General features: G+C 33.2%; 2 protein-coding genes across 7 annotated transcripts in view; one reads left to right on the top strand and one right to left on the bottom strand.

Moving 5' to 3' along the window:
• The window catches only part of LOC124362548 (hexosaminidase D-like), a 30,926-nt gene extending 12,405 nt beyond the window's left edge, over window positions 1-18,521 (bottom strand). The window contains exons 1-7 of one of the 5 annotated variants that reach the window (XM_046817160.1): window positions 18,401-18,521; window positions 9,656-9,721; window positions 9,252-9,306; window positions 8,390-8,599; window positions 4,932-5,096; window positions 4,659-4,824; window positions 2,412-2,486 (exon numbers count right to left, since the gene is read on the bottom strand). In XM_046817160.1, the coding sequence (XP_046673116.1) occupies window positions 2,412-2,486; window positions 4,659-4,824; window positions 4,932-5,096; window positions 8,390-8,599; window positions 9,252-9,306; window positions 9,656-9,675 (691 nt within the window). In that variant the 5' untranslated portion in view covers window positions 9,676-9,721; window positions 18,401-18,521. Of the gene's footprint in view, window positions 1-2,411; window positions 2,487-4,658; window positions 4,825-4,931; window positions 5,097-8,389; window positions 8,600-9,251; window positions 9,307-9,655; window positions 9,830-18,318 lie in introns of all 5 variants that reach the window. The other 4 variants (XM_046817161.1, XM_046817159.1, XM_046817162.1 and 1 more) reach the window with 4 other exon arrangements.
• Window positions 18,522-18,633: 112 nt separating this feature from the next.
• LOC124362547 (chromosome transmission fidelity protein 18 homolog) overlaps window positions 18,634-24,761 on the top strand; it is an 87,082-nt gene continuing 80,954 nt past the window's right edge. Inside the window, exons 1-2 of one of the 2 annotated variants that reach the window (XM_046817157.1) lie at window positions 18,634-18,800; window positions 24,120-24,244. In XM_046817157.1, coding sequence (XP_046673113.1) covers window positions 24,151-24,244 — 94 coding nt within the window. In that variant the 5' untranslated portion in view covers window positions 18,634-18,800; window positions 24,120-24,150. Of the gene's footprint in view, window positions 18,801-24,104; window positions 24,245-24,761 lie in introns of both variants that reach the window. The other variant, XM_046817156.1, reaches the window with a different exon arrangement.

The following is a 24,761-nucleotide window of genomic DNA, read 5'->3' as shown; positions in this document are numbered from 1 at the left end:
CTATCTCAGCGTGCAGGAAGGTTCTTCGTGCCTTACTCCTATCATAATGTTGACCTGTTCTAATAATGCCAATGCATGGATACTAATTCCACTCATAAGACCCTAGGTCTCGTTGGTACTTTGCCAAAGCTGAGAGGTATTTTACGCAACTTGATAGTAGCAAGTTTCATTCCTCCTACAGTAAAACAAATAATATAAAATTTAAAAAATTAATTATGTTTTAAAATCAATGCCTGCTTTGTGTTCAACTAATATAGTAAGGCAAATATTTTAATTTAATTTTTTATAATTTCATAACAATTATAGTAAATTTTACCGTGTGATTACTATCATAACATTGTATATGTGCTAAAATAGAATTCAAAATGTATTCCTTGCATTTTTAATTTAACTTTTAAAATTAGAATCTTTATTGTCGGCCCACAATAACTGCATTGACAATGTCATCAAATGTTTTATACATATACACAGTATAACACCAACATTAAAGAATAAAATAATACATACTACATACTTATGGTAAATAGTACAAGTCACAAAGCATAAAAACTAAAAGAATAAATTATCTACATTACAAGAAAGCATTTCGTCTACTGTATAAAAAGCTTTTTGTTTTAACCATTTAAGCAGAGCATTTTTAAATTGTGTGCAAGAAACATCTTTGGCTGTTAAAGGTAACTTATTAAATAATTTTATACCAACATAAAAGTATGTGTGTCAATAAGGTCTCGATATCTGGTGGAATAATCATGACTAGAGTTTCTAAGACTAAGTGTTTCAAGGTTTTCTTTAACAAACATTAAACTTTGAAATATAAACATACAAGGTACAGTAAGAATATTATGTTCTTTGAAAAAAGGTTTACATGAGTCACTAAAGGCTATATTGAAAATTGTGCGTAAAGCTCTTTTGGCATAGAAAAACCTCCTTAGCACCAGTTGAATTACCCCAGAGGAGAGTTCCATACAAAAGGTGTGAGTGGAAAAGTGCAAAGTACGCTTTTAATAGCAAGGTGAAGCTAGTACAAGTTTTGAGCTTTCTTAACAGAAAAATTACTCTGGATAAACGGGTACAAAGAATATCTGTTTGATTTTTCCAGGTAAGCTTAGTGTCCAGGTTAATTCCAAGTAGCTTAACAGAGTTATGTACAGAGTTATTTCTTAAACTAAAAGTAATAAGTTCAGTCTTATCTTCGTTAATTTTTAAGCCATTAGCGGAAAACCAGAGGTCAGACCTCTCCTTCATGTAGCCAATCATAGCCGAGTTAATTTCAGAGAGCAAGTTAGAGCACATCAAGTTAGTGTCGTCAGCGTAGAGTACACTTTTATTAGGCAATAAATTTGATGTAAATTGCATAGCCTACCAAATTTAAAGACATACAGTCAAACTTAGATAATCCAACATTTTAAATTCAAAGTTTCGGTTATAATGAACTTTTAGCCAAGTTCTCTGGTCACTCTTAGGTAGGAGTACACCACACCACATGTCAGGATTCGCTGAGGTTGCATTCAAAATTGTAAGTGTGAAACTCATTTTATTCTCAAGATGTCCAATAGACATAGGATACAGAACACAATTATACATCCCACTAAAGAGAAATTGTGTCAGCGTACAAAATGAGTATCAATGACATTCAGCCAAATTTCATAGTTGGTCATGCACCATCATAAAACTCACTGTTGTCTATGTAGTAATGAATTTCAAGCACAATTTAAAACCTACAGATGCAATTTTTCTTGATATATCTTGCTACATATATACATACATATACACAAAACACATACTTGTAACTTGTATCAGGAACACTAAATATATAAAAAACAAGCTGGCTTAAATTAATATTGAAATTTCAATAAAACAACAAAATTAACAACTAATAAAAAGCATAAACTACAAAACTTTAAAATTTCAAATCACTTATCATATATTGATCTACAGAATAAAAAGTTTTCTCTTTCAACCAAGTACTTAAAACATTTTTGAATCTAATCAAACTAACTAACCATGTCTTTTTGGGTTTTGTTACACTGTTTAGTTGTTACCTTTTATAAATAATAATATGATTATTTTAATAAATGATTCCTCTTAAGTTAACAATGTAATTTCATATAATATTACCAAATGTTACATGACGGAAACCCTCTATTGAGGAATGTCAATTAATTTAAGTGATTTATTACTTTATTTTTTATAATGGGTATATACTGTGACAATGTCAAGTGCGATTTCATTGTGTCTAAAGAATAATAAAGAATCTTGAATCGTATGACTAATAAAATTATACTACTATAACTTTTTTTTTTAAAGGATTGCTTTACCATAAGCAAAAGATGTGTGTTTAAATACTGTTATAACAAAATATAATACGGAGTAATTAAACCTTACACTAAAAACTTATACAAAATAATCACCTTTTGTTAGTGAAAATGTTTGGGCAGGCTGGTAATGCCACACCATTGGCTCCACTAAATCTCCAATTTTAAATTCTGAAAATACAAACAACAATCATTTTTAAACATTTCCATTTTTTATTAACTAATAAGTGGTACATAGAGGACACTTTTACATTTTTAATCAATTAACTATATTATAAATTAATATACTTAATTAGGATTCTTCCTCATACAAAGTGTAAGATGTACAATCCTAATTATTCTGAACTGTATGTGATTAATGTGGAAATATTAAGATAACTCATAGTAAATCACCATGATTCACCTAAATAGAGCAAAAAGATATATACTATAAGAGATTATAAAACTGCTATTTTACCATTATAACCCTTGTGATCGGGAGGCCACAAATGTTGCCTAGACTTATCACTCACTCAGCTCGGATTGAGTCTCATATGGGGGGCACTTGGGTAACAATGTATGTCACTTTTCCTCTGATTTAAATGGCAATATTTGACCTTTGGTTCAGCAAATTACAGAGATTTCAATTAAATTCCCAAATAATTTACAAAGTTTATTAGCTTCAAGTTTAAAATTTTATCAATTGGTTATTTATTATTTGCTTTGTAACGAACCAAGTAATATGCAATTTAAGTTATTGGTCATCCAGTTTTAAACGTATTTTTATATGCAGAATAAAAATACAATCCGTCTCAATTAGGTCTTTATTATCAACAGTATATTATCTCATTCAATTAGGTCTTTATTATCAACAGTATATTATCTCATTTCCACATTTTGAGCTTAATGTGCACTAAATGCACTAGTATTTTAATGAATAAATAGGATTCACTAAGGCAGTTACAGTGACCTTGACAATCGGATAAAAAATATTTATTAATTATGAGTACTAAGATGTGTTCTGCAAATAGAGAAATATTAATGTAGTTACTTATTTGGCTGAGAGGTAGGCACCTTCCAGCTCCAGCTGGATAAGGATTGAATTTAATAACTGTGCAATATAGTGGGCCACACTGCGTGGCCCGCCAAGCTGAGGGACAGGATGTGGTTATAAATCACCAACATATGGCAAAGAACACCCCATGGCCACATTTGTGGCCTGGAAATATGAGAGGACAATCATGTATTTGATGCTGATCGCAAAGGGTTAATAACACCTACCTTGTTATAATAACATTCAAACCACTCCCCTGTAACTTTACAAGTCCTCTGTTTAGGTGAGTCTTATGTACCACTAAGCTATAAGTAATAACTGAATTGAATATAGAAAGCCCTTACTACACAAAATATAATGATATTTCAATACTTATGTTAAATTTATATTTTTCTTAAATATTTCTCCATTTAACTCTGAAGCTACACATTAAAAAGTGTTGTAAAATCTTTCATTCCTAACCATTAATATCAGTGAAAGCTTTTTTGGGTTAAAAATATGGTGGGAAACTAAATTCTTTGCAGTTCGATGGCCATCTGGCTACCACTACTTCTTTAACAAGTTAGAATTGTTTTGTTTGGAATATCTTCTCAGGTCAGGTGGTCAGCATTGCTGGCAGTTGCAGTTTTTTGTCAGCACGTTTTTAGTAATTTGGTTTTCCCTTCGATTGGATTTCCAGCAAAGCTGTTCATTAATGATTCTTCATCATCCTTGTTATCCAGCACAAGAATTCAAGAACTTTTTTTATTACATTATATAATTTTGCTGGGAAAAATGCAAAAAAGAAATTCCAATGGCCAGTATTGCTGCTGGCTATCTAACCTGATGGGAACCCTCATAAAATACTACCCCAAGAACAAAAGTTTAACTCCACAAGATAGCTTCTGTTAGACAATAAGATTATCTTCCTGTACAGTAAATAATAGTTGTATTTGCTTTTACCCTTATTATTATGGGTACTACATAGCTATAGTGATGAGTAGAAGTTAGTTTTTATGTAAAAAAGTAAGCACAGGTATTGAGATAAATAATTCAGATTAGGATTATAATATTATAAGTTATATTGTAGTAAATGTAAACAATAGTCTAATATTGTGAGTACAGCCAGTTAACTTAATTAGCAAGGAGTAAGTACATTATTACGCTTAGGTTAGTTATCAATGTGCCATAAAAAAACTTGGGGATGCATGAAGGCACTCTTTTGCTACTTGAATACAAGTTGCTGAATGATCCTGCTATTCATAAAAACTTTCACTCTTGAATCATTATTAGTTCTGGAGTTTTTAAGGTAGAGAAGACAACATACCCACCTTGTAATACTGACTGGTCTACATTCCTCAGCATGTCGTCCCACATGATCGGTCGAATGTGAGGATATCGACTGCGTAAGTGAGAGAGCACCGCTGTAACGTGCAACAAGAACGTCCTCTCTTTGGATTTGGCTGTGCACAAGGAGCACAGACCTAGGTGCCACACCTATGTGGAGAACACCTTCTTTAGTATTTCGATTCAATTTCACTTTGGTTACAGAAAACTGGAACTAAGGTTCCTGCTCAGAATGTTCAAGAGTAAAATAGACCTACCTCATCTGCTCCAATGTGTATGTGTCTAGCTGCCGGGGACAACTGTATCATCTGGTCCAACATTTCAGTAACCAGTGGCAGGGAAAGAGGATGGGAGGGGCAGATTGAGGATGGATAGTGTGGCACCTCTCTCAACTCCCGCCATTCTCCATGTTTCAGGACAAACTGCAATGTATTAATATTTTATGTTATACTTATTGTGATAAGTGTGTGATAAGTAAATCAAATTATGACAATAAAGACATAAAATAAATATATTTTGCTGCATAGACTAGTATATTTCAATTGAGATTTATTTAAACAAAGAAAAATACTTATATCTGTATAACTATTATTTTATATTTCACTGTTATATAAGCTATTGTACCATATGTTAGCCTAAAATTATACAATGAACATAAAATATGTAATTATACGAGGGTCGTCCACAAAGTAACCTCCGTTTTGAAATAAAAAATAAACCAGTTGAGATACAAAAAGTTTATTATATAAATGTTAAAACTACAGCTTTTCTCTACTTTTCTACATATTCACCATACAAATTCAAGCACTTATCATATCTTTTAACAGTTTTTTAAATTCCGTCTTTAAAAAAATCTGCCGCCTGAGAACTTAGCCAACCTGTCACAGCGTTTTGATGCTCTTCATCACTCGCAAACCTCTGAGATGCAAGCCACCACTTCATGTACGGGAAAAGATGGAAATCACTGGGAGCCAGGTCCGGGCTGTAGGGGGGGTGGGTCAAAAACGTCCCATTTGAACTTTTCCAAAAGTTCTGTTGTTCTTTGAGCTGTATGAAGACGGGTGTTGTCATGGACAAACACAACACCAGATGTCAGAAGACCATGACGCTTGTTTTGAATCGCTCGTCGTAGCCATTTTAAGGTTTCACAGTAAAAGGTTTCAGGAAAATGATCCGAAAGTTCCGAGATTGTGAAGCGACGGTTCTTGCAAATTTTCTCATCCACTTTGTTCACCAAGTCATCACTGACGAGAGATGGCCTACCACTCCGGTCTTCATTGTGAACGTTCGTTCTTCCATTAAAAAAAAAAACGAACCCATTGACGGACTACACCTTCACTCATAATGTTTGGGCCATACACCGCACTCAATTCACGATGAATTTTAGCTGCTGTGTAACTTTTTGACCACAGAAATCTTATTACACCACGAACTTCACACTTGGCGGGATTTTCTATCACGGCGCTCATGTTTTTGCGTTGTAACAAAAGAACGCGCGATCGCACGATGCTCTCCCTTGCACAGCTAGAAGCGTACTGAACGGCTGCGCACACCGATGTGAGAATGGCGGCGCTACCCCCACTACTTATCGCGCTACGCCCAAACGGCGGTTACTTTATGGACGACCCTCGTATATATTCACAATGCTCGATTTCTATAACTATAGGTGATAGAACTATTACAGATGGAGGAATTTAGCTGCAGGCACAGAACCCAAATACTAACTTTTCAATAAATAAATATTATATGTTTTGCTCGTTGCGTTTACTTGCTAGCTGAAGGTGCAACAATTTCTTTAATGTCAGTTTAAAATTAAAGTTATTTTGAAAAACACGTTAAATGACACTGTAACAATTGAAAAAACAAGGATATGTGTTTCTCTAATTATTTAATTTTCAGTCACTTCAATAATACTTAGTTAATAAAAGGCTGGAATTAATTTAGTTTTCTAATAACAAATGCAACACACAATGATTGTTTTTTTCATTGGAGTTCTTCAATTCCATTCAAATGGTTATCTTCATCTGGGTCAATGTCACTGATGTCTGTATACGAACCATTTCCAACTGATATAATAAAGGATTCTATAATATTGTCAATCTGGGATTCAGATTGTACAGATTCTGAAGAGTACAGGATGTATTCCTCTTAGCTAAACAACCTTTGACTTCGGCCCAAATTAACTCAATGGGATTGAGGTCTGGCGGAAGTTGTAAGATGTCATGACCCTCCAACTGAACAGTTTCGTCTAAGGCGTACCGGACATGTCTTAGTTTATGTAGCTACACAACTTTGTACAGTTTACGTAAAAACATATTGTCACCTAATGGTATTCTGCTTTTTCAAAGCCACGCCTTCATGTTTTGCTTCCTACTTTTTGAAATAAGAGTCTTTTTCAATTTGTTTGTTATGGTAGGGTGTGTTATTGACTACCAGTACTGAATTTGGTTCAAAATTCGGTAACACTTTTTCCTTCATCCACGTGATAAATATGTCCTCATTCACGTTGTTGAGGTACTCTCCACTGTGGTTGCTTGCTTTCCAACAGGTAAAAGCATTAGGCACGAACCCTTTCTCTCCATCCAGTGGTAGAGAGGACTTTATAGTCCTAACTTCGCCCCTAATAAAGACATTTTTCATTTCACCCGCATGGATAATTAGCATCTCGCCCTTGGAAATCAGCACGTGCAACCCTTTACTTGAGCCATCTGACAAAGTTTGATTAGACACGTGAGACGATGGTATGTAATACTCGTCTATATAAATTATTGGGTGTACTTGCTCCCAACTGTAATTTTTCAATGCCCTCAAGTACGTTAATCATATTCTCTTGGATTTCTGGTTTTCAATTAATAATTTCCTCAACTTTTTCAATTAAAATTGTATGCACATTTACCTTTCACAACACATTTATCGAAGTCATCTAAATAAATAACTGTTCTTTGTCATTGTCGGTTTTTGTTTGGTGTAGTATAACTTGCCTCACACTGATCATTAACCTTCAATTTTTAAACTCACTGTTTGTTGTTTAATCACTACTCGCTCTGATACTGCAATTGCTGCAGCAGTTCTTTGTCAAGCCTTCTACAATGAAATATTAATAGTTTGATGATCTGCCTCTTCCTTCATAAATTTAAAACATTACTCACAATTCCGTGGTCCTGACTATGAATAATTCTACCTTTAACTTTTGACTTTAACTCATCAGACATTAAAGGAGGCAGTTGCCGATGAGTCACAGGAAATGTTTTTGGACACAGCGCAAAATGCTACCCCGCCACCCCTCCTATCACCACACATTTAAGGCGAACCGGTGAAGTCCTTGATTTGTACCTACAGAGGGTCTGGGGCTATGGAATACCAATCAGAAGGAAGGGAGTCTAAAAAATGTAGAATATAGAGGTCTCAACAGTGTTTTGAGGTACAGAAGGAAGTTTTCCACACAAGCCGAAAGTACTTAAGTTTTCTTGGAAAGAAGTACCGAAACACCATTTTGTCTCAAATAGAGCACTGCATATTCATATAACATTTTATTTTTGTATGACCAAAAATCAATTTTTAATAAATACATTTAATATAAACAAATTCTTAATCACAAAAATAATAACTTAAGGTCTTTTAAAAAGAATTGGTTAATTTAATAACCAATGCAACAATATTCAGGTACGAGTTCCAATTTAATTTTCATTAATTTCATAATAGATCTGGGGCTAACCTCCAAATGGCCGAAGGTCTGGACCAATGGGATAGCAGACAAGTTATTTTCCACGGCCAAATCGTGAATTTTTCGAACATCACTTTCAGAATAGACAGGGGTTGAAGAGGCGAGGGAACCAACACCCGCAAGACGGCCAAAGTAAGGGAACGTGTCCTCCCACTCCAACAGCAGACCAGTGGCTCCCCATGCTGCCAGCACTGGAAACAGCTGAGACCAAAATACAACACAAGGATGAAAAATTGTCAAGTAAGCTATTCCAGACTATTATCTTCAAAATGTATAACGAATAATTTTTGTTAAGGAAAATATTGATACTTGACAATAATTATTCCTCACAACAGTTTATAAACAACAAGAAATTACTATTTTACATTTTGGTATGCTATAACCAGAGCATACTGAACCTTTCTATTATACTTATATAGTTCACTAAGGGTTAAGCGTTGTTTAATAAAAGGCATTATTTATACATTCTAAAGTATTTATTCAACTATACAACATTAAAAGGTTTTTATTGCAATTTTACAATAAGTCTTTATTTATAACATCCAACAACAAACTAAAAATGGTTAAATAATGTGCACCATAAATGTCCACATGGAGTGAAAAATACATTGTATTAATCACTCACAGAAACTCCAAATGCTGTTAAACTAACTTTCATCTAACAGAATTTGCACAACTGGTGGGTCATATCAGGTTTTTGAAAGGTTTTAAATTACACTATCAATATACAAAATATCCAGCACAATTTAGATTGTACAACTGTGTTAATATGGAAATTGGAGCCCAATACATTTTTATGCTTAAAGTAGCACAATAGTAACACTACAGGTACAATAGCATTTAGAATTCATACCTTTTCTAAAAAATCTACTTTAAGAGGGGCTCTCTTGAGGTCCAAATGGATCAGCCTGAAACAGTCAATACCAACATAATATGAGGATAAAATTAACACCAATTAAGGATAATGACTGTATCAATACATTTGAAAATATTTAGAATAATAAATTATACTCCAAATAAATATATATATATATATTTCCCCTTGCCTTACTAAAATAAAAACACTTCCAAACAATTACAAGTTTTTTAATTATTTACAAATGCTGGCAAAATGTTACTAGGGGGAGTTCATTACCAACCTGAATCTTTCACTGAGTGCACTATATATGTAGTAAAATATCACCGAGTTTTAAATAATAATATTTAAGTTCAAATCAAACTTAAATATTATTGAGATTGAACTTAAAGACTATTTACCTGATTTCTGAGGCAGCCATTTTCTTCTTTTATTCTTGAAAGACAAATGTTCAGATTTCACATAGCCTACAATGAATAATAGAAAAATGTTACTATTATCAGACTCATTAGCATAGATTTCTTATGTAATCGTAATCATTATTTCTTAGCCACAGGACGTACCATTATCTGGGCCTGAAATCACAATGTTGTATAAGTCCACAAATGAGTAGTATTCAAACAACATAGAAAATAATTAGTATACACCTCCAAGAGATCACTTAATGGATTTATACCAAGCTTTATTAATTTTTAAGCAATAATAGTTTATTTATTGAATGTTAAAAAAACCTAATGTTGTCCTACAGAGCAATTTCATTCATCCACCAAATTCCGAACTTAGTGTACTGAAAGCTGATAAAGTGATATTTGTTACTTATTTCACAATGGTATTGATGGAAAAAATGAAAGACGACTCAATTGTTTCATGCATGGAGACCTGAAACAGCTAAAAAAAAGCTTCCAAAGTGCTGAAAATGTGTGACCATTTTGAACATTTAACATTACACAGATCTAAGGTTAATTAGTTGCAACAGTAAAACCAATCAACACTGGATACAAGGAACAATATAACCTGCCAATTTGAATGGAGTGGAACATTTGGGGTCAGATTTGCAGAATGTTCTCCTAATAGAGACCTTTAATATTATGAACTACTTGATCTATGCTCTCATTTAAGATTTTATTCTGACTCCTTGTTGGTCGTCTCCTTATACTAAGAAAAATAAGTTATTTGCACGAATATCTTTTATGTATATTATTAATGTGTAAATTTTTATCAACAATTCTTTAAAAAATACAAAGTTATATAGGTCTGATGATGTGTTCCTTGAACACGAAAGGCCTCACAAAAATTACATTCAATAATTTGTGGAGTTTTTAAATTAAGTACTGTAATATAAAACTGTTCTCATACAACCTAACTTGATTGTCAGCTATGGCGGTGATTATTAAGTTTTATGCTTATGTAGGTAATTTATTAATCACACTAACGTTTTATTACTGAACATACACCGATGCTAATGGTTCATTTAGCAATAACATAATTTATTAAGTTTGAAATTACTCACACAACAGTTCTAAAACATTTCAAAACATGAAATTTAAAACAACTTTAATAGGCTGTGAGCTGAGTAAGTTGAAAAAATTACCAGAAATAAAAACATTTAAAAATGTTGTTTTAAATCAAAATTTGGAAGAAAATATAGGATTTCTAGGTATTTTTAAATTGGTCGACATACTGGAAAATTGCAGTAAAATTTTGATATTCTAAATTCATATATTTTATTATCACTAAAAAGTAGGTGAAAGTTATTGCAGTTTGTAATTTTCACATAGTGAGAAATAAGTAAGTTTTATACTGATTTATTTGTTACTGTATATTAAACAAACGTGAGTTAGTTTTTAATTAATCATTAAATGATACTTTATTAGAAATAAGAACATAGCTGATTTTAATATAGGCTATTTTGAAATGTACCTATAATGTATTAGAGATTAATATTTTGTTGTTTTATTGTTCAGTAGTTAAAATAATCAAAAATATCAATGATTTGATTATATTGGTTGCTAATCATACTACAGTCTAAAATTTTGAAAAGAAGTTAAATAAGAACCCATGAGTGTGAACTCAACAGACTGGGTTTCAGGTAGAGAATGATAAGCGGACCGGTTTTATTATATTGATATTAATAAACAATACTGCATAATTTATTACTGTACACCCATTGATATCATCAACCAATACTCATTAGTTATTTAACTGTCAACTTCATCATCTGTACTAACTAAACACATTTTCAGATTGTAACCATGATATTTGATAAGTGACTGAAAAATGTTAGATAACTAACCGAAATAATGTTGATATGTATGTGATAATCAATATTTCAATATGTTTGTTTTGTTATTATTATTTAAGATTTCTTTATTATTTAAATGAAATTATTTCTATTACCCATCCTGTTTGTTTGACAGTTATAGTTACTTATAATGATTGTCATTGTATATTAAATTAAACCTTTTAATTTAAAAACTACGACTTTAATTTAGTATTTTAGATATGTTAATAGTTAGTTCTATTTGAAGTATTTATGATGGGTAGAGGATGATAAGTGCACCTGGTTTTTTATATCGATATTAACAAACGATATTAGGGTCATTCTCCACTAAGTAGCAAATTTCAGAGTTGAAAATTCCAATTTATAAACTATAAAATAAAACAGAATTTTTTCACTAATTTGGTTTAAGGTACCTTGCTTAAGATGTCAGTGAAACAGGAAGCACAAATCACCACTCATTTATAAGATATTAATTTTTTTTTTTATTTCAACACACAGTAGAGAGAATAATTTCCACAGTGGAGAGAAATGGCCACACGGTTGAGAGAAACACAACCACAGTTGAGAGGAAAATACTATAAATTCTCATTAATTTCTTGTATTTATATGAAAATAAGTATATACTAAATTAAATAATTATATGTAAGATAAAAATAGATTGTTAGCATATTATAGCCATCGAAAAGTTACAACAACTCACTGAAGGAACTAATGTTTTTCTTTAATGTTTATTGGCTTATTGAAGACTTGAACGATTTTTCGTCCTTTAACCAACATGGATGGGCTTGGCAGAACCTCAAGAATGTTGTTTTTTGACACATGGCTCACATCATTTTCAATGATTACAAATTCACGGTTTGAGCCACTGCTTTGAAAAGCTTGAACCTCGTATTTTCCGTCAGTTTCAATTCTTTCGATGCAGCACACATAGGAATACCACAAGCTGGTACTTGGATTCTTTCCCATTGAAGAAAATTTTACCAACAGGAAGACGCCAGGTGTAAGGGTTGCCTCATCGATAATCACAGCTTGGGTACCATCAGGGTCATCTTCTGCCATTGTTACATCGTCAAGAATTGAAAGCGATGATGGCTCTGAGTCTGCTTCTGAAGGTAGTTGGTGTATACCGAGAATGTACTTCTCACAGTCATAACAAGAGAAGCAGCTCAACGAGTTCATCTTAAGAATGTCTGGATATGAAGCGGAAAAAACCACCTGATGAACTTTCATTGATCCCACATAAGGAGGTACTTTGGTGGGGATCATCGTGGCCAAAGTTGTCACATCATCTTCCTCAACGATAGCGAGGCGCACTCTTCTTGTGTGAGTTTGTAAAACTTCAATGAAGGTTCTAAAATCACTGATGTCATTACCAAGTGCCACTACCCTGTCGGCTGTCCTTTTCAGACACCCCCCAATTCCATCTGGGGCACCTTTCCCGTGCCCAGGAGCTCCGTAGTTCCACGTAGCAAATTTAAGGTTTTCAAAGCAAGCTCGCAGGGCCCTCGAAAAAAGATAGAACAGAGTTCTATTCCTGTATTGTGTTGCAGGACAATCAGATAGGAAGTGGAGCACATTGACTGTGGGCAGTTCTTTTTTGATGTATTCAAAAACATGTTGTAGATGTGCCCACACAGCGACAGGACCGTGCTTATTATATTCTGATAAAGTGCAAAATGACTGAGAGGTGGTTTCACTGTAGATGTTTTTTCGATAATAAATTTCTACTGTGAAGAAGTGTGTACTGCTTTCGGCTTCCACCGAAGTGGAAGGATTGAATTTCATTTGCATATTTCATATTATAATTTTCACTGAAGTCGCAGTGAATGAGCACTTCATTTTCACCAAGCCTAACCTTCAACTCTTTTATTTTTCGGAACTGGTGAATCATAATCGACTCGTGGAACATGTAAGCATGAAAATCTTTTTCAAAAGAATTAACTACCTCATGTGAAGATGCTGTAACAGTTGTTTTGGTGACATTTTTAACACTCTTTCCATTAACCAGGGAGCTCACTGTAATCCATTTACTGTAATTTCTTTGTTATCATTTATAAAGTAGGGAATTGTAAGATCTTTGCAAGCATTGCACTGTCTTCGAAGGCAAGATATGTTCCCACTGTCACAGCAAATATTCTCAGCTATGCCTTTCGGAGTTGCTTTGTCAACAATACCTGCTTTGTGAAGGGCAGCGGCCAGATATTCTATGTTGGCATGTATCTTGCAGGCAACAGTGTTCCGGTCATCAACGTGTGGTTCTACGACCCAGAATGGCCTCAGTTTGCAGAATGTGCTGTAGCAAAGCTTATAGGAGGAATTCTCGCAAAATTTGCAATGCAAGTTCTTGATAGAGTCTAATAAGAAACGCTTTTGTTTCTTTATTTTCTTTCTTGTAATGCAATCTTTCTTCCCAGGACAGATCTTGCTGTTATCATCTTGTTGAAAGAAATTTTTGACATCAGTTCTTACGGCATATGTAAGTTTAGTCATTCTGGTTCGCAAGTAACCGTTGTTGGTCAAGTGATGGCGACTCTTGTTGAAGAGACTTGGCTTCACATAGTTCAGCTGTGTAAGTAGACGATACTTCTTCATAATTTCAAAATTTGGTGAAATCTTTGATTTAAGCAGAGCTTTCTCTTTGGTCGTGGAGCTTGAGTATGTGTCTTTAAGCGTTTTTCTCATGGTTTCACCAAATAGTAAACGCCTGGCTATTTCCTTCTTATCATTTTTTTTTAATTACTTGTTTGACTACTGACTTAGGCGACTCAGATTTTAAGCCAGAATTATTTCTGAGTAGTCTCATTTGTAATGTTCTTACTTTTCGTTGGAGTATTTCCCTGCTAGCTGCAAGTTTTTTATTTTCACTGACCAAACGTTGGTAGGCAGTTTTTGCTTGATGTCTTTCCCTTTTTGTAGCACTCAAACTTTTATTATGATTTAGCTTTTGCACTGGTGGTGAGCCATCAAAATTTTGGCAGCTTGTTACGTCTTCTTGCACATTTTCATCTGAAGTTTGTTTCTTTATCTTCTTTCGCTCATACGCTTCTTTTGCTTTTTTCCGCCATTTCTTGCGCAGTTCTCGTTGTTGTCGGTTAGTCATCTGCTTCTTTTTTTCTTTCTTCATTTTGTTCCATTTTGCCTGCTTTTCAGCCTGTAATTTTGCAAGAGTTGGATCCTTCTTGATTTTTTTCTCTTCTCAGGCGTTCTGCAACCCTTTTTTTCAATAGAGATTCCTCCCGATCCGCTTTCTTCCTCCCCATTATTTAGCTCTGCAATAGTGTTTCAATATATCAGGTGTTTCAAAACTCAGTTCAATAAAAGTGTTTTGTTAACACGTAAAACAAAAATGTCTAAAAAGTTTTTACTTGTGCAGCACGGGAACCCATCGCGGATCACTGATGTGCAGGCAGTGAATGGGCCAAGTGGCACAGTGAAGAGTTCACGAAGCGGTACATTTTTAATTGCCTCCAAATAATTATAATAATGTTTGTAAGATTGCGTGAACACCTTCGCTAGTCAACTAAGATTGTATAGCAAGGTTTTTGTTAAGTTTTTTTAAAATCTTTAATAAAATTCACCTATAACGCAGCTGTATGTAGAAGTTGAAGAATTACTCAGTTGAGTTTACTCTCTGCATGTAGTGCAGCTGATTGTTTTCCTCAACTGTTACTGTAGCAGTGAATAGTATCGTAAAGAGTGACCCAGACCCCTACTGACCGAATTTAGGTCAAACAATGAATCGGATGTTGTTATCGCTTCACCTGAAATGCGTGAGCTATATTTAGACTATGTATTTCCTGCCACTCGCTCTCGTCTTATCTTATCGCTGCAGGCCCATTATGATAAATATCTTGTGTATTTTAAACCACGAGCTTGTTTACTGTCGATGCCAATGATTTGCTTAAAACACTTTTAAAATAAGATTCAAAGAAGACCTCGACAACTGTTTGATAAAAATATCTTTTAATAAACCGCGAGCTGTATTTTGGTTAGGGTAAAAGTGGGTGTAAACTACTCCCTCACCACTAAACTTTGATGAAAGAAAGAAATTTATAATACTTACCTGTTTGAAGTTATGAATTCCACAGTTAAGAGATGCCTGTGGTGAGGAACTTCACTTTTACAGCACAAAAATGTCGAAACGACCGGGAAATAGACGTTTTACAGTGAACAGATTCCTGCCTTTTAACGATCACGTGATGAGCAGAGCTGCCAACATTAGTTACTCTCTCTATGGTTACCCACTACGTATTGGCGCACATTTCAAAAAGTGACACGGTTGAGAGACTTGATTCTTGTAACACAGCTTCAAAGCTCCGTGTATTTTCGTCAGTAGACCGATAAATTTTGTCAGTGCTTTCTCTCTTCTCTACAGGACATACTGACACATATATATTTTTTTCATCCTTAAAAGCCTTGAAAACAGCCTAATTATTCAACAAACAAGTATTGAACTCAAGGTTGTCACAAGCCACAGTAGAGAGAAAATGGTACTTTATTAATTTTTTAAATATGATTGCACATACAGAAACATGTTTTTTAATTATGGATCATGTGATAACCAGTTCCCTCTATTAATATTCAAAATCACCGCATCTCTCAGACTATAAATAACAGAGCTAGAGTTTTGTAACATAAATTTGCTACTTAGTGGAGAATGACCCATTACTTAATATTTTTGTAACTACTGATATAACAAACTGATAATGATTTTTAACAATAACTAACTTGTATCAACTTTAAATACTTTTTCAATAATAAGACATTGCCTTATATAGATAATAACACAATCAAAAGCTTGTAGAGGACCGTGAAACAAAGTTTAAAATGTGGCATATGAGAAGACTTGCTTGCAGATCATCTATTTAAGTATTTGTACAAAAGAAAAGTATGGTTTTCTAGAGAGGATGCTTTAGGCATATTTCATATTTTCTGTTATAAATGTTTGTAATTATTCATGAGTTTTTCCTTTTGGGTAGGGTACGATAAGCGGACCAGGTTTTTTATATCGAAATTGGCAAACGATATTACTTAATCATAACCACCGATGTAATCAATCGATACTGATTAATTATTTTGAACAAATAACTTAAATAATCTATATCAACAGCTGTAAACACTTTGAAATAATACATGTAAGGTAATATTTCAATTTTACATATAAATAACGGTACTTTGGGATTATACCGACCACACCAGTATGAAGAAGAACACAAAAATAGAAATTTATAGAAACAAAACATGACAGAACGAAAAAACAACAACTCTTTAATTACAAAATTACAAACTAACAAGCATTTCCAGGTATTGTAATCAGTATTGTTGTTGCTGTTGTCTTATTTTTCTCGAGAATCCCGATCACGGCAGGCCGCGCGGCATCACATGATTATTTAAGATTTTTGCACGGTACATAATTGCCTTTCCATTACAATTCGATTTATATTTCTGATCAGCCCCTCTAGAATTTGATATTTTACTGATAGGTACTATCTCGAGGGATGTTTTTCTTTCGTTGACATCAGCGTGGGCTTCGGATGTCCGGAGGCACTCGCATTTTGGGTGGCGGAATGTGATCAAGAATAAAAACAAGTTTTGAGTGTTTTTTAAATAAAGAGTTTAGTTTGGTAAATGTTTGTTTTTGTTGAATTTTTGTGTTTGGAGAAATGTAGAGGTAAAACACGGAAGTACAACAAAGCGATGCACCAGCTGAACGGGCGGCGAGACTCTGCAATCACGTTATCTACTAGACGCTCGACTTTGCCCTCTGTCTGAGGATGGGGAGGGGTTTGCGATAAGACAATTCCTGTTTTATATTGACGAAATATTGTTCTACGCTAATCTAGTAATCAGTAGAAACGAAATGTGAAATAACGATTCATGTCTGGGTGTGGTCGGTATAATCCCAAAGTACCTAAATAACATTTGATTATTAAAAATGGCAATCAATTTTAGAAAACTACACGACATTGCTTTGAAAGATGATAAGACATGTTTTACGTGGCTTCAACATTTTGGACTCGTACCGAAAAATCTATTATGTGAAATTTGTGGGAAAGAAACAACTGTAACTGTGAGAGGAGCAAATATGGTCATCTTCAGTTTTCCTAATTTTGCTTATAATAATTTGTTTCATCACTGTAAATATTAAATCCATATTTTAATTTAAAACATATGATTGTTATTGAGGACTATAGACACTTTTATATCGATTTTATATGATAGTCTAGGATTTGAGATGCGAATATTAGGTATCGATGATTACATTCTTCTATATAAAAAACCGGGTCCGCTTATCGTACCCTACCCTTCCTATTTCCAATTCTAATTTGTTTCTTTGATTGTTATAGCTCCTTTATTATTTATAAGATTGTCACTTTGCGTATTATATTAATTATTTTAATTTCAAACATGATTGCTATTATGAATATAGATATGTTGATGTAATTGATACTCTTATTCGATACATGAATATTAAGTATTGACGATTTTACAAATTGATATAAAAACTAGATCCCCTTATCCTACTCTACCCTTGATGATAATACTAAGTAACATAAAACCGGGTTCTGCTTATCCTACTCTGCTCAGAGTTTCTGTTCAAGATTTAGTAGCCTAGCTTTTATTAAAGATATTAGGCGCTATAAGAAACACAATAATTTATACCATGGAAGCATATTATATTATTCTTCCTATCATTTAATATTTTAAAATTATTTAGTTTTAAAATTGTGTCATAACTTGTTATAAATTTTGTTGGAAATTTGTGTCATAACCTAGCCTTACCAAACAACTGCTCAGTGTATAATATACATTGACTATATTATAGTCAATAAAAATCTGATGTCGGCTTAGTTAAATAATTCACCTTTCCCACCTCGTCCAAACTCCACGTGAAAGAATTCCAGCCACAGTCACATGACATGGACAAATTGACATTTTCAACCGAATTCAGTAAACAATTACAAACCCAAACATATCATCAGCTGATTATGTACCAAACCATATGATTTACAACCTGCTGTAAATTAAAATAAAAAGGATACGCATGGCTTTTTTTTGTATAATCTATGATGTCGACTGTTGTGAATGGTGTAAAATTGGCGGGTTTGTAGGAATATTAAATATTGGAAGTGCTTACTTTGTTCTTCTGATGCTCTGCTATGTTTTAGTGTTGTTAGTAATTTAATTCTATTTCACATTGTTAAGTAGGCCTAATTGGTTATTGTTTTCGTGTTGTAAATTTTATAAAGTAAAGTTTTCCTTTGGTGAGTATTTTATTCAGATCTATCAGTTGTAGGAAGTAATGAAGGTATTTTGCAATGTAATAGTAGAAACAAATATAACCTATAAATATGATAGGTTAGGTTTGTAATTATTAGTTATTAAAAATAAACCAGACAATTACTAAAGTGTTTAATATATTGGTAACGTATATGTAGTAAGCTAAGCCTTTCTATTATATAATATATAACTCAGGCCGCAGTATAATAAGAGAGCACCACAACAATTGAATCCAAACCAATTATCGATTATAAATATCTAAACTATCGAATCAAAACCATTCTTATATTTATTTACAGTGAATTAAAGCTAGCTGATTTTAATGTATTATAACAATAATGTTAAATTAATTCAAACAATATAGTGTAATTTGTGGCATTTGAGTAATGGCCGCATATACAATTTTCAACGAACGTACATTATTTGTGTCACAAGCTGTCAGACACCCTTATTCTGCAAAATAGTAAGAAGTAAGTTTTACATCGCTTTATTACACTTAATAAATACACATAGATAGTTTTTAACTCATTAAATTATTACTTTTAACATATAAAAATTAGCTGAACTATACTACAATATGAAATAACATAATTCGGTTTGTTATTGTTCAGTAGTTTAGATAATCAGAAATACCGAAGATTTGATTATCGTGGTGGCTTTTTAATAAGTGCAGTGGTAGACTTTAATTAGTGGCCTACACTCGTTATTTAGTTGTTTTTATTGAATGGTTTGATTTTTCCAATCGGAATGAATAATTTTATGTTACAACTTATATAACTTATCATGTAATTTAGACTTATTAGATACAGTAAATTTGAATGTAAACAATCTACAACGAGAAGTAACTAATTTTGAGAATTTGAAACTGGCAATGAATACGAGAAAATTTTGTGAGATATTTGTTCAAAGTAACAAGATTTGTTCAAGTAGCTTCAACATGTGGGTTTGGTTTCTGGTAACCCTTGGAGAGAATTCTTTCCTCTATTTCACAAAAGCGGTTGCTCTCTGCTATCTAAGCAAGCATAAATATTGTAAAGTTTTCCTGATATGACAGTCTAGCCTACAGTTGGTTTTATTTTGTTTTATAATTCTTGTAACGTACGATTATTATATCGAAGTTGGATAATATATCAAATCATTCAATAATATACTAACAATCAAATAACGTGTTTAGGCCGCTTATTAAAGTCTCCCATAGTGCAGCTATAACTCTTCCCTTCCTAACTTTAAAATAATATCTTTATTAAAATGAAATTTGAACTTTTAATCTGCCAACTACAACAATGGTAGCCTAAATATGAATTTAACGGCTTGAGTGGCAAAATATAGATTTCACATAAATAACTTATTGTAATCGTCCTCCTGAACAAAGCCATATTATATAGAGTTTAAGAATTGAACATGAGAAATAATGAAGCTGTAGAACATTAAACGTTGAACTGCTTTCCTTGCAAGATAGTAGGAAGTTTTGGTTGAATAAATTTACAATATTTATTTGCTCTGACAAGTTGTGTTTTCTAGCTCGCAGTAACTCGTGATCAGACCCTCTAGAAATTTGATTTGATTTTGCAGTGGTAGGTACCTACCATCTTTTAGGATGTTTTTCATTCGCTATCTTTAGTGTAGGCAGCACCAAAAGCATGCTCACCTTAATAATAAATTGCTTCTAAAAGAATCTGACACCAGTTATATTTGTTTGCAACTATTTACACTTTTAATAATGGAGTCAAATATTTAGTCTCAGTAACTGTTATCATGAAAGCAACATGATTTTAGAGGTAATGTATATTGAATATGTTGCCATTTTCTTATTATTGAACAATTGCTTATTTTAATGTAATAAAATTGTTTTGAACCCTTTGTGTACCAATGTCCTATCATTGGTAGTTTGTTTGATGTCTTCCCAAAAAAAGTCAATGAAGCTAAACACTAACATACTATAAACTACAAATTAAATGCATAACAATAGGTAATAATCCAATAAGAATATATAGTAACATGTAACTAATTATATATAAATACATAAATGAATAGTATTGTTTACAATGTGTGTGTGCCAAGTAAAAACTATAAACAATATTAATTAAAAAAGACATACAAAGGAAACAAAGTGGGGATGAGTAATCTACAACCAATTACATGTAACATAATTTGTCTTTAATGTAATATAAATGTTTATTTAGGAGCATATTTTGAGTTAGCCAGTACTCTTCGAATTGTTGAGGCACTTTCATTGAAGAAATCAATTTTATGGTAAAAGTTGTTTTCAAAAGCCCCGTCATTCTCACAAGTGGACTATGGAAGTCATAACCACATGAGTAGTGACCCCTGCCGAACAGATCAAGTGACCTGAGAGTCCTTCATGGATCATGGAAACCGACTTGGGAGAGGAGCATTAGACAGTCGAGCTGGCTATTCATTAATTTAGCAAGAAATAAGATATTGGTGACTTCAGCTGGCTTGAAGATCCAGAAGTTCAGCGAGTGGCACCTCTCTGAAATGCAGTGCCTGATGCATCCCCACCAGTCTTAAGAACTTTCTCTGGATAGCTTCAAGCATATTAATCAGACCAAGCTGGTAGGGGAATCAAACAGGGCTGATGTTCAAAGGATAAAAACAGTGTTTTTTAAAACAGCAGTCATGCCATGAGTTGACCTTGCGATGAATTCTAACATCCTGTGTACACGTCTGCATAAATCACAAATATGCTTATTGAAGGAGGGATCAGCAAACAAGGCACCACCCAAATCCTTTATGGCGGACACCCTATGTAGTGGTTGACCAACCAAAGTGTACTGGAAATAGTGTAGATCGTGCTGTCGGCTGAAAGTTGTTTACAAAGATTAAGTTTCATGTTATTTGTTTTACACCAATGCAGGACACTGTTGAGGCCAGACTGCAGCCAACTCAAGTCCTCTTGGTTAGAGACCGTTGTAAAAATCATGTCAACAGGGAAGAGTAACACTTCCACTGGCAAGATCGAAGTTATATATTTGATAAAAACAATAAATAAGGATGGGCCCAGTAAGGAGCCTTGAGGAACGCCCGAGATTTGATAGAACTCAGTTGATAGTGAACCTGGAAATTTCACTCAGGCGATGCAGGTATTCACTGAGTCAAGAAAGTAGTGGGCCTTGGATCCTATAATCCTCCAGTTTACATATAAAAATGAAGTGGTCAACTTATCGAAGGCCTTGATAAAGCCAACAAAGGCTGTTGCCCAGCTGTTTTCCTGCCTTGAAGGCTGATAATATACTTTCTCCAAGCAAGTTTGTTAATGTTGATCTGGCGGCGGTTAAAACAATGTTTGATGGGCAAATTAGAGGATTGAAAAAAAAAACTTTAAGTCGAGACAGTACAAGTCCTTCTCCACAGATGAGAGGATGATTATTACTGAATTATAAATAAAATTATAAGCATTGTGCATAAGTCAAGTTATGTGTTCTGATTTCTATTAGGTTGGTTTGGTTTTAAGGTTCTGTTAGGTATGTAAGCTACGTAAAAATGTAACAATTACTGGTACTTTGGGATTATACCGATCACACCCAGACATGAATCGTTATTTGACATTTTGCTTCTACTGATTACTAGATTAGCGTAGAACAATATTTCGTCAATATTAAACAGGAATTGTCTTATCGCAAACCCCTCCCCATCCTCAGATAGAGGGCAAAGTCGAGCGGTCTAGTTGATAATGTGATTGCAGAGTCTCGCCGCCCGTTCAGCTTGTGTGTCGCTTTGTTGTACTTCCGTATTTTACCCATACATTTCTCCAAACACAAAAATTCAACAAAAACAAACATTACCAAACAAAAACTAAACTCTTTATTATTGAAAAAGAAAACACTCCAAACTTGTTTTTATTCTTGATCACACTCCGCCACCCAAAATGCGAGTGCCTCCGGACATCCGAAGCCCACGCTGATGTCAACGAAAGAAAAACATCCCTCGAGATAGTACCTATCAGTAAAATATCAAATTCTAGAGGGGCTGATCAGAAATATAAATCGAATTGTAATGGAAAGGCAATTATGTACCGTGCAAAAATCTTAAATAATCATGTGATGCCGCGCGGCCTGCCGTGATCGGGATTCTCGAGAAAAATAAGACAACAGCGACAACAATACTGATTACAATACCTGGAAATGCTTGTTAGTTTGTAATTTTGTAATTAAAGAGTTGTTTTTTCGTTCTGTCATGTTTGTTTCTATAAATTTATATTTTTGTGTTCTTCATACTGGTGTGGTCGGTATAATCCCAAAGTACCCAATTACTTTTGGATCTTTTATTCATAAAACAATTAAATGTGCTAAAAAAAGACTAAAATGGCACTTTTTTGATAAAATTGATTTACTATTATTGTGACTTATCTACATGTACATAGTTTCATACTTATCTATAGATCTTTATAACAAATATTTTCATGTATAAAATATTTTTTATTTACTAAACTTTACAGTTTCAACTCAAAATTTAAAACATTTTTAAACTGTTAAAATTTATTTTAATTTTGAAAGTAATAAATGATTTTTTAAATGTTTATTCCTTTTGATTATTCAATTTATAAGGAACTATTTACAAAACTAAATTACTTTATATATCTCTATAAACAAATGTACAGTAAGTTCCCAAACAAAAGCCTGAAAAAATTGAGTCAGATAAACTGATGATAAAAATGGGGGTCGTTGAAATCAGTGCTATTTGCCAGTGTTTGTTGATAGAACATAAAATTAAATAAATAATTTTGTTCTCTATTTTAGCCATAATTTAATGGGCTATGTATAAAGACAAATTTTTATAGAAATAATGGCTTAACATTACATTAATATTAGTTTAGAAAGAGTAGATACAAATATAGATTGTCTCTAAAGCCTTGACCTGGGATTTTACAATATTGGTTATTTGTATTACCATAATAAGTGGTGTGCCATTCTAGTAAAATATTCAAGTTAAGCTTATATTGGAACAAAGAAAATTATAGCTTCATTTTATGTGAGTTCAGTTCCAATATTTTTCAGTGCTTTATGAAAAAAGGGTTGTCATGAGCATTAATTCAATTTAGAGCATGATTTTTGTTATTGTTCAGAGAAGGTGAATGGTATAGTACTTATTTAATATTTTAAACACTCTAATATATTATATGTATACTTAAATTTTTAATTGTCTTACATAATATGTTTAATTTGTTGTTGCTTTATGAAAAATGCTGTTGTATAAGTCTGTTTAGTAATAATTCAGTTTTCCAAATTCAGTTTATTTCTTGTAAATTAACATCTGTTTTTATTCAGATATACAACTTCTAGGCTGTTGCACACAATTTTGGAAAGAACCAACATGGCTGACGAATATCCAGACCCAGATGAAGAATTTGAGCTAATGCATGCCGAAGAAATGGAAATGCTAAATGAAATGGATAACATGGATTATGGTAAGTAAAACTATTATTCAATTAGATTAATATAAATGTTCAGATATTTTTCTACTTACACATTATACTGACTACACTTACAGGTTTATCCATTTTTTATAGAGAAACTAAAGAATTTATCGAATTATACTAAATATATCCTTATTGTTCTGACGGTTTACCTTATTTTTTATTGTCAGTCAAGTGACCCATCTGCACATCAGCTTGGCAATCAGTCATAGGTCCTGTCGGCATGGCAATTAGCTTTTCAGCAGTGCCATGGCAAGTACTACATTTGTATTAACCTACCCTCCCTATATTCAACCTGTCAAAACCATATCTTAATTCGTCAAACCTATCGGGTGCTATGAGAAGCAACTTTTAGTTTTGAACGCATGGGTAGCCAAACAACACTTGAAAACCTCAAGCATTTAAGCAACTGACAAATGTGAATCTTTGACACAAGATAAGCTGCAAAACTTAACAGCTATCTTGCTAGAACTATACCAAATTAAATCCAGTCAGAACAACATGGAGA

Source organism: Homalodisca vitripennis, chromosome 5, assembly GCF_021130785.1.
Source record: "Homalodisca vitripennis isolate AUS2020 chromosome 5, UT_GWSS_2.1, whole genome shotgun sequence".
NCBI lineage: Eukaryota > Metazoa > Arthropoda > Insecta > Hemiptera > Cicadellidae > Homalodisca > Homalodisca vitripennis.
Note: the sequence above shows the minus strand (reverse complement) of the source record. Positions and strands in the feature narration are given on the sequence as shown.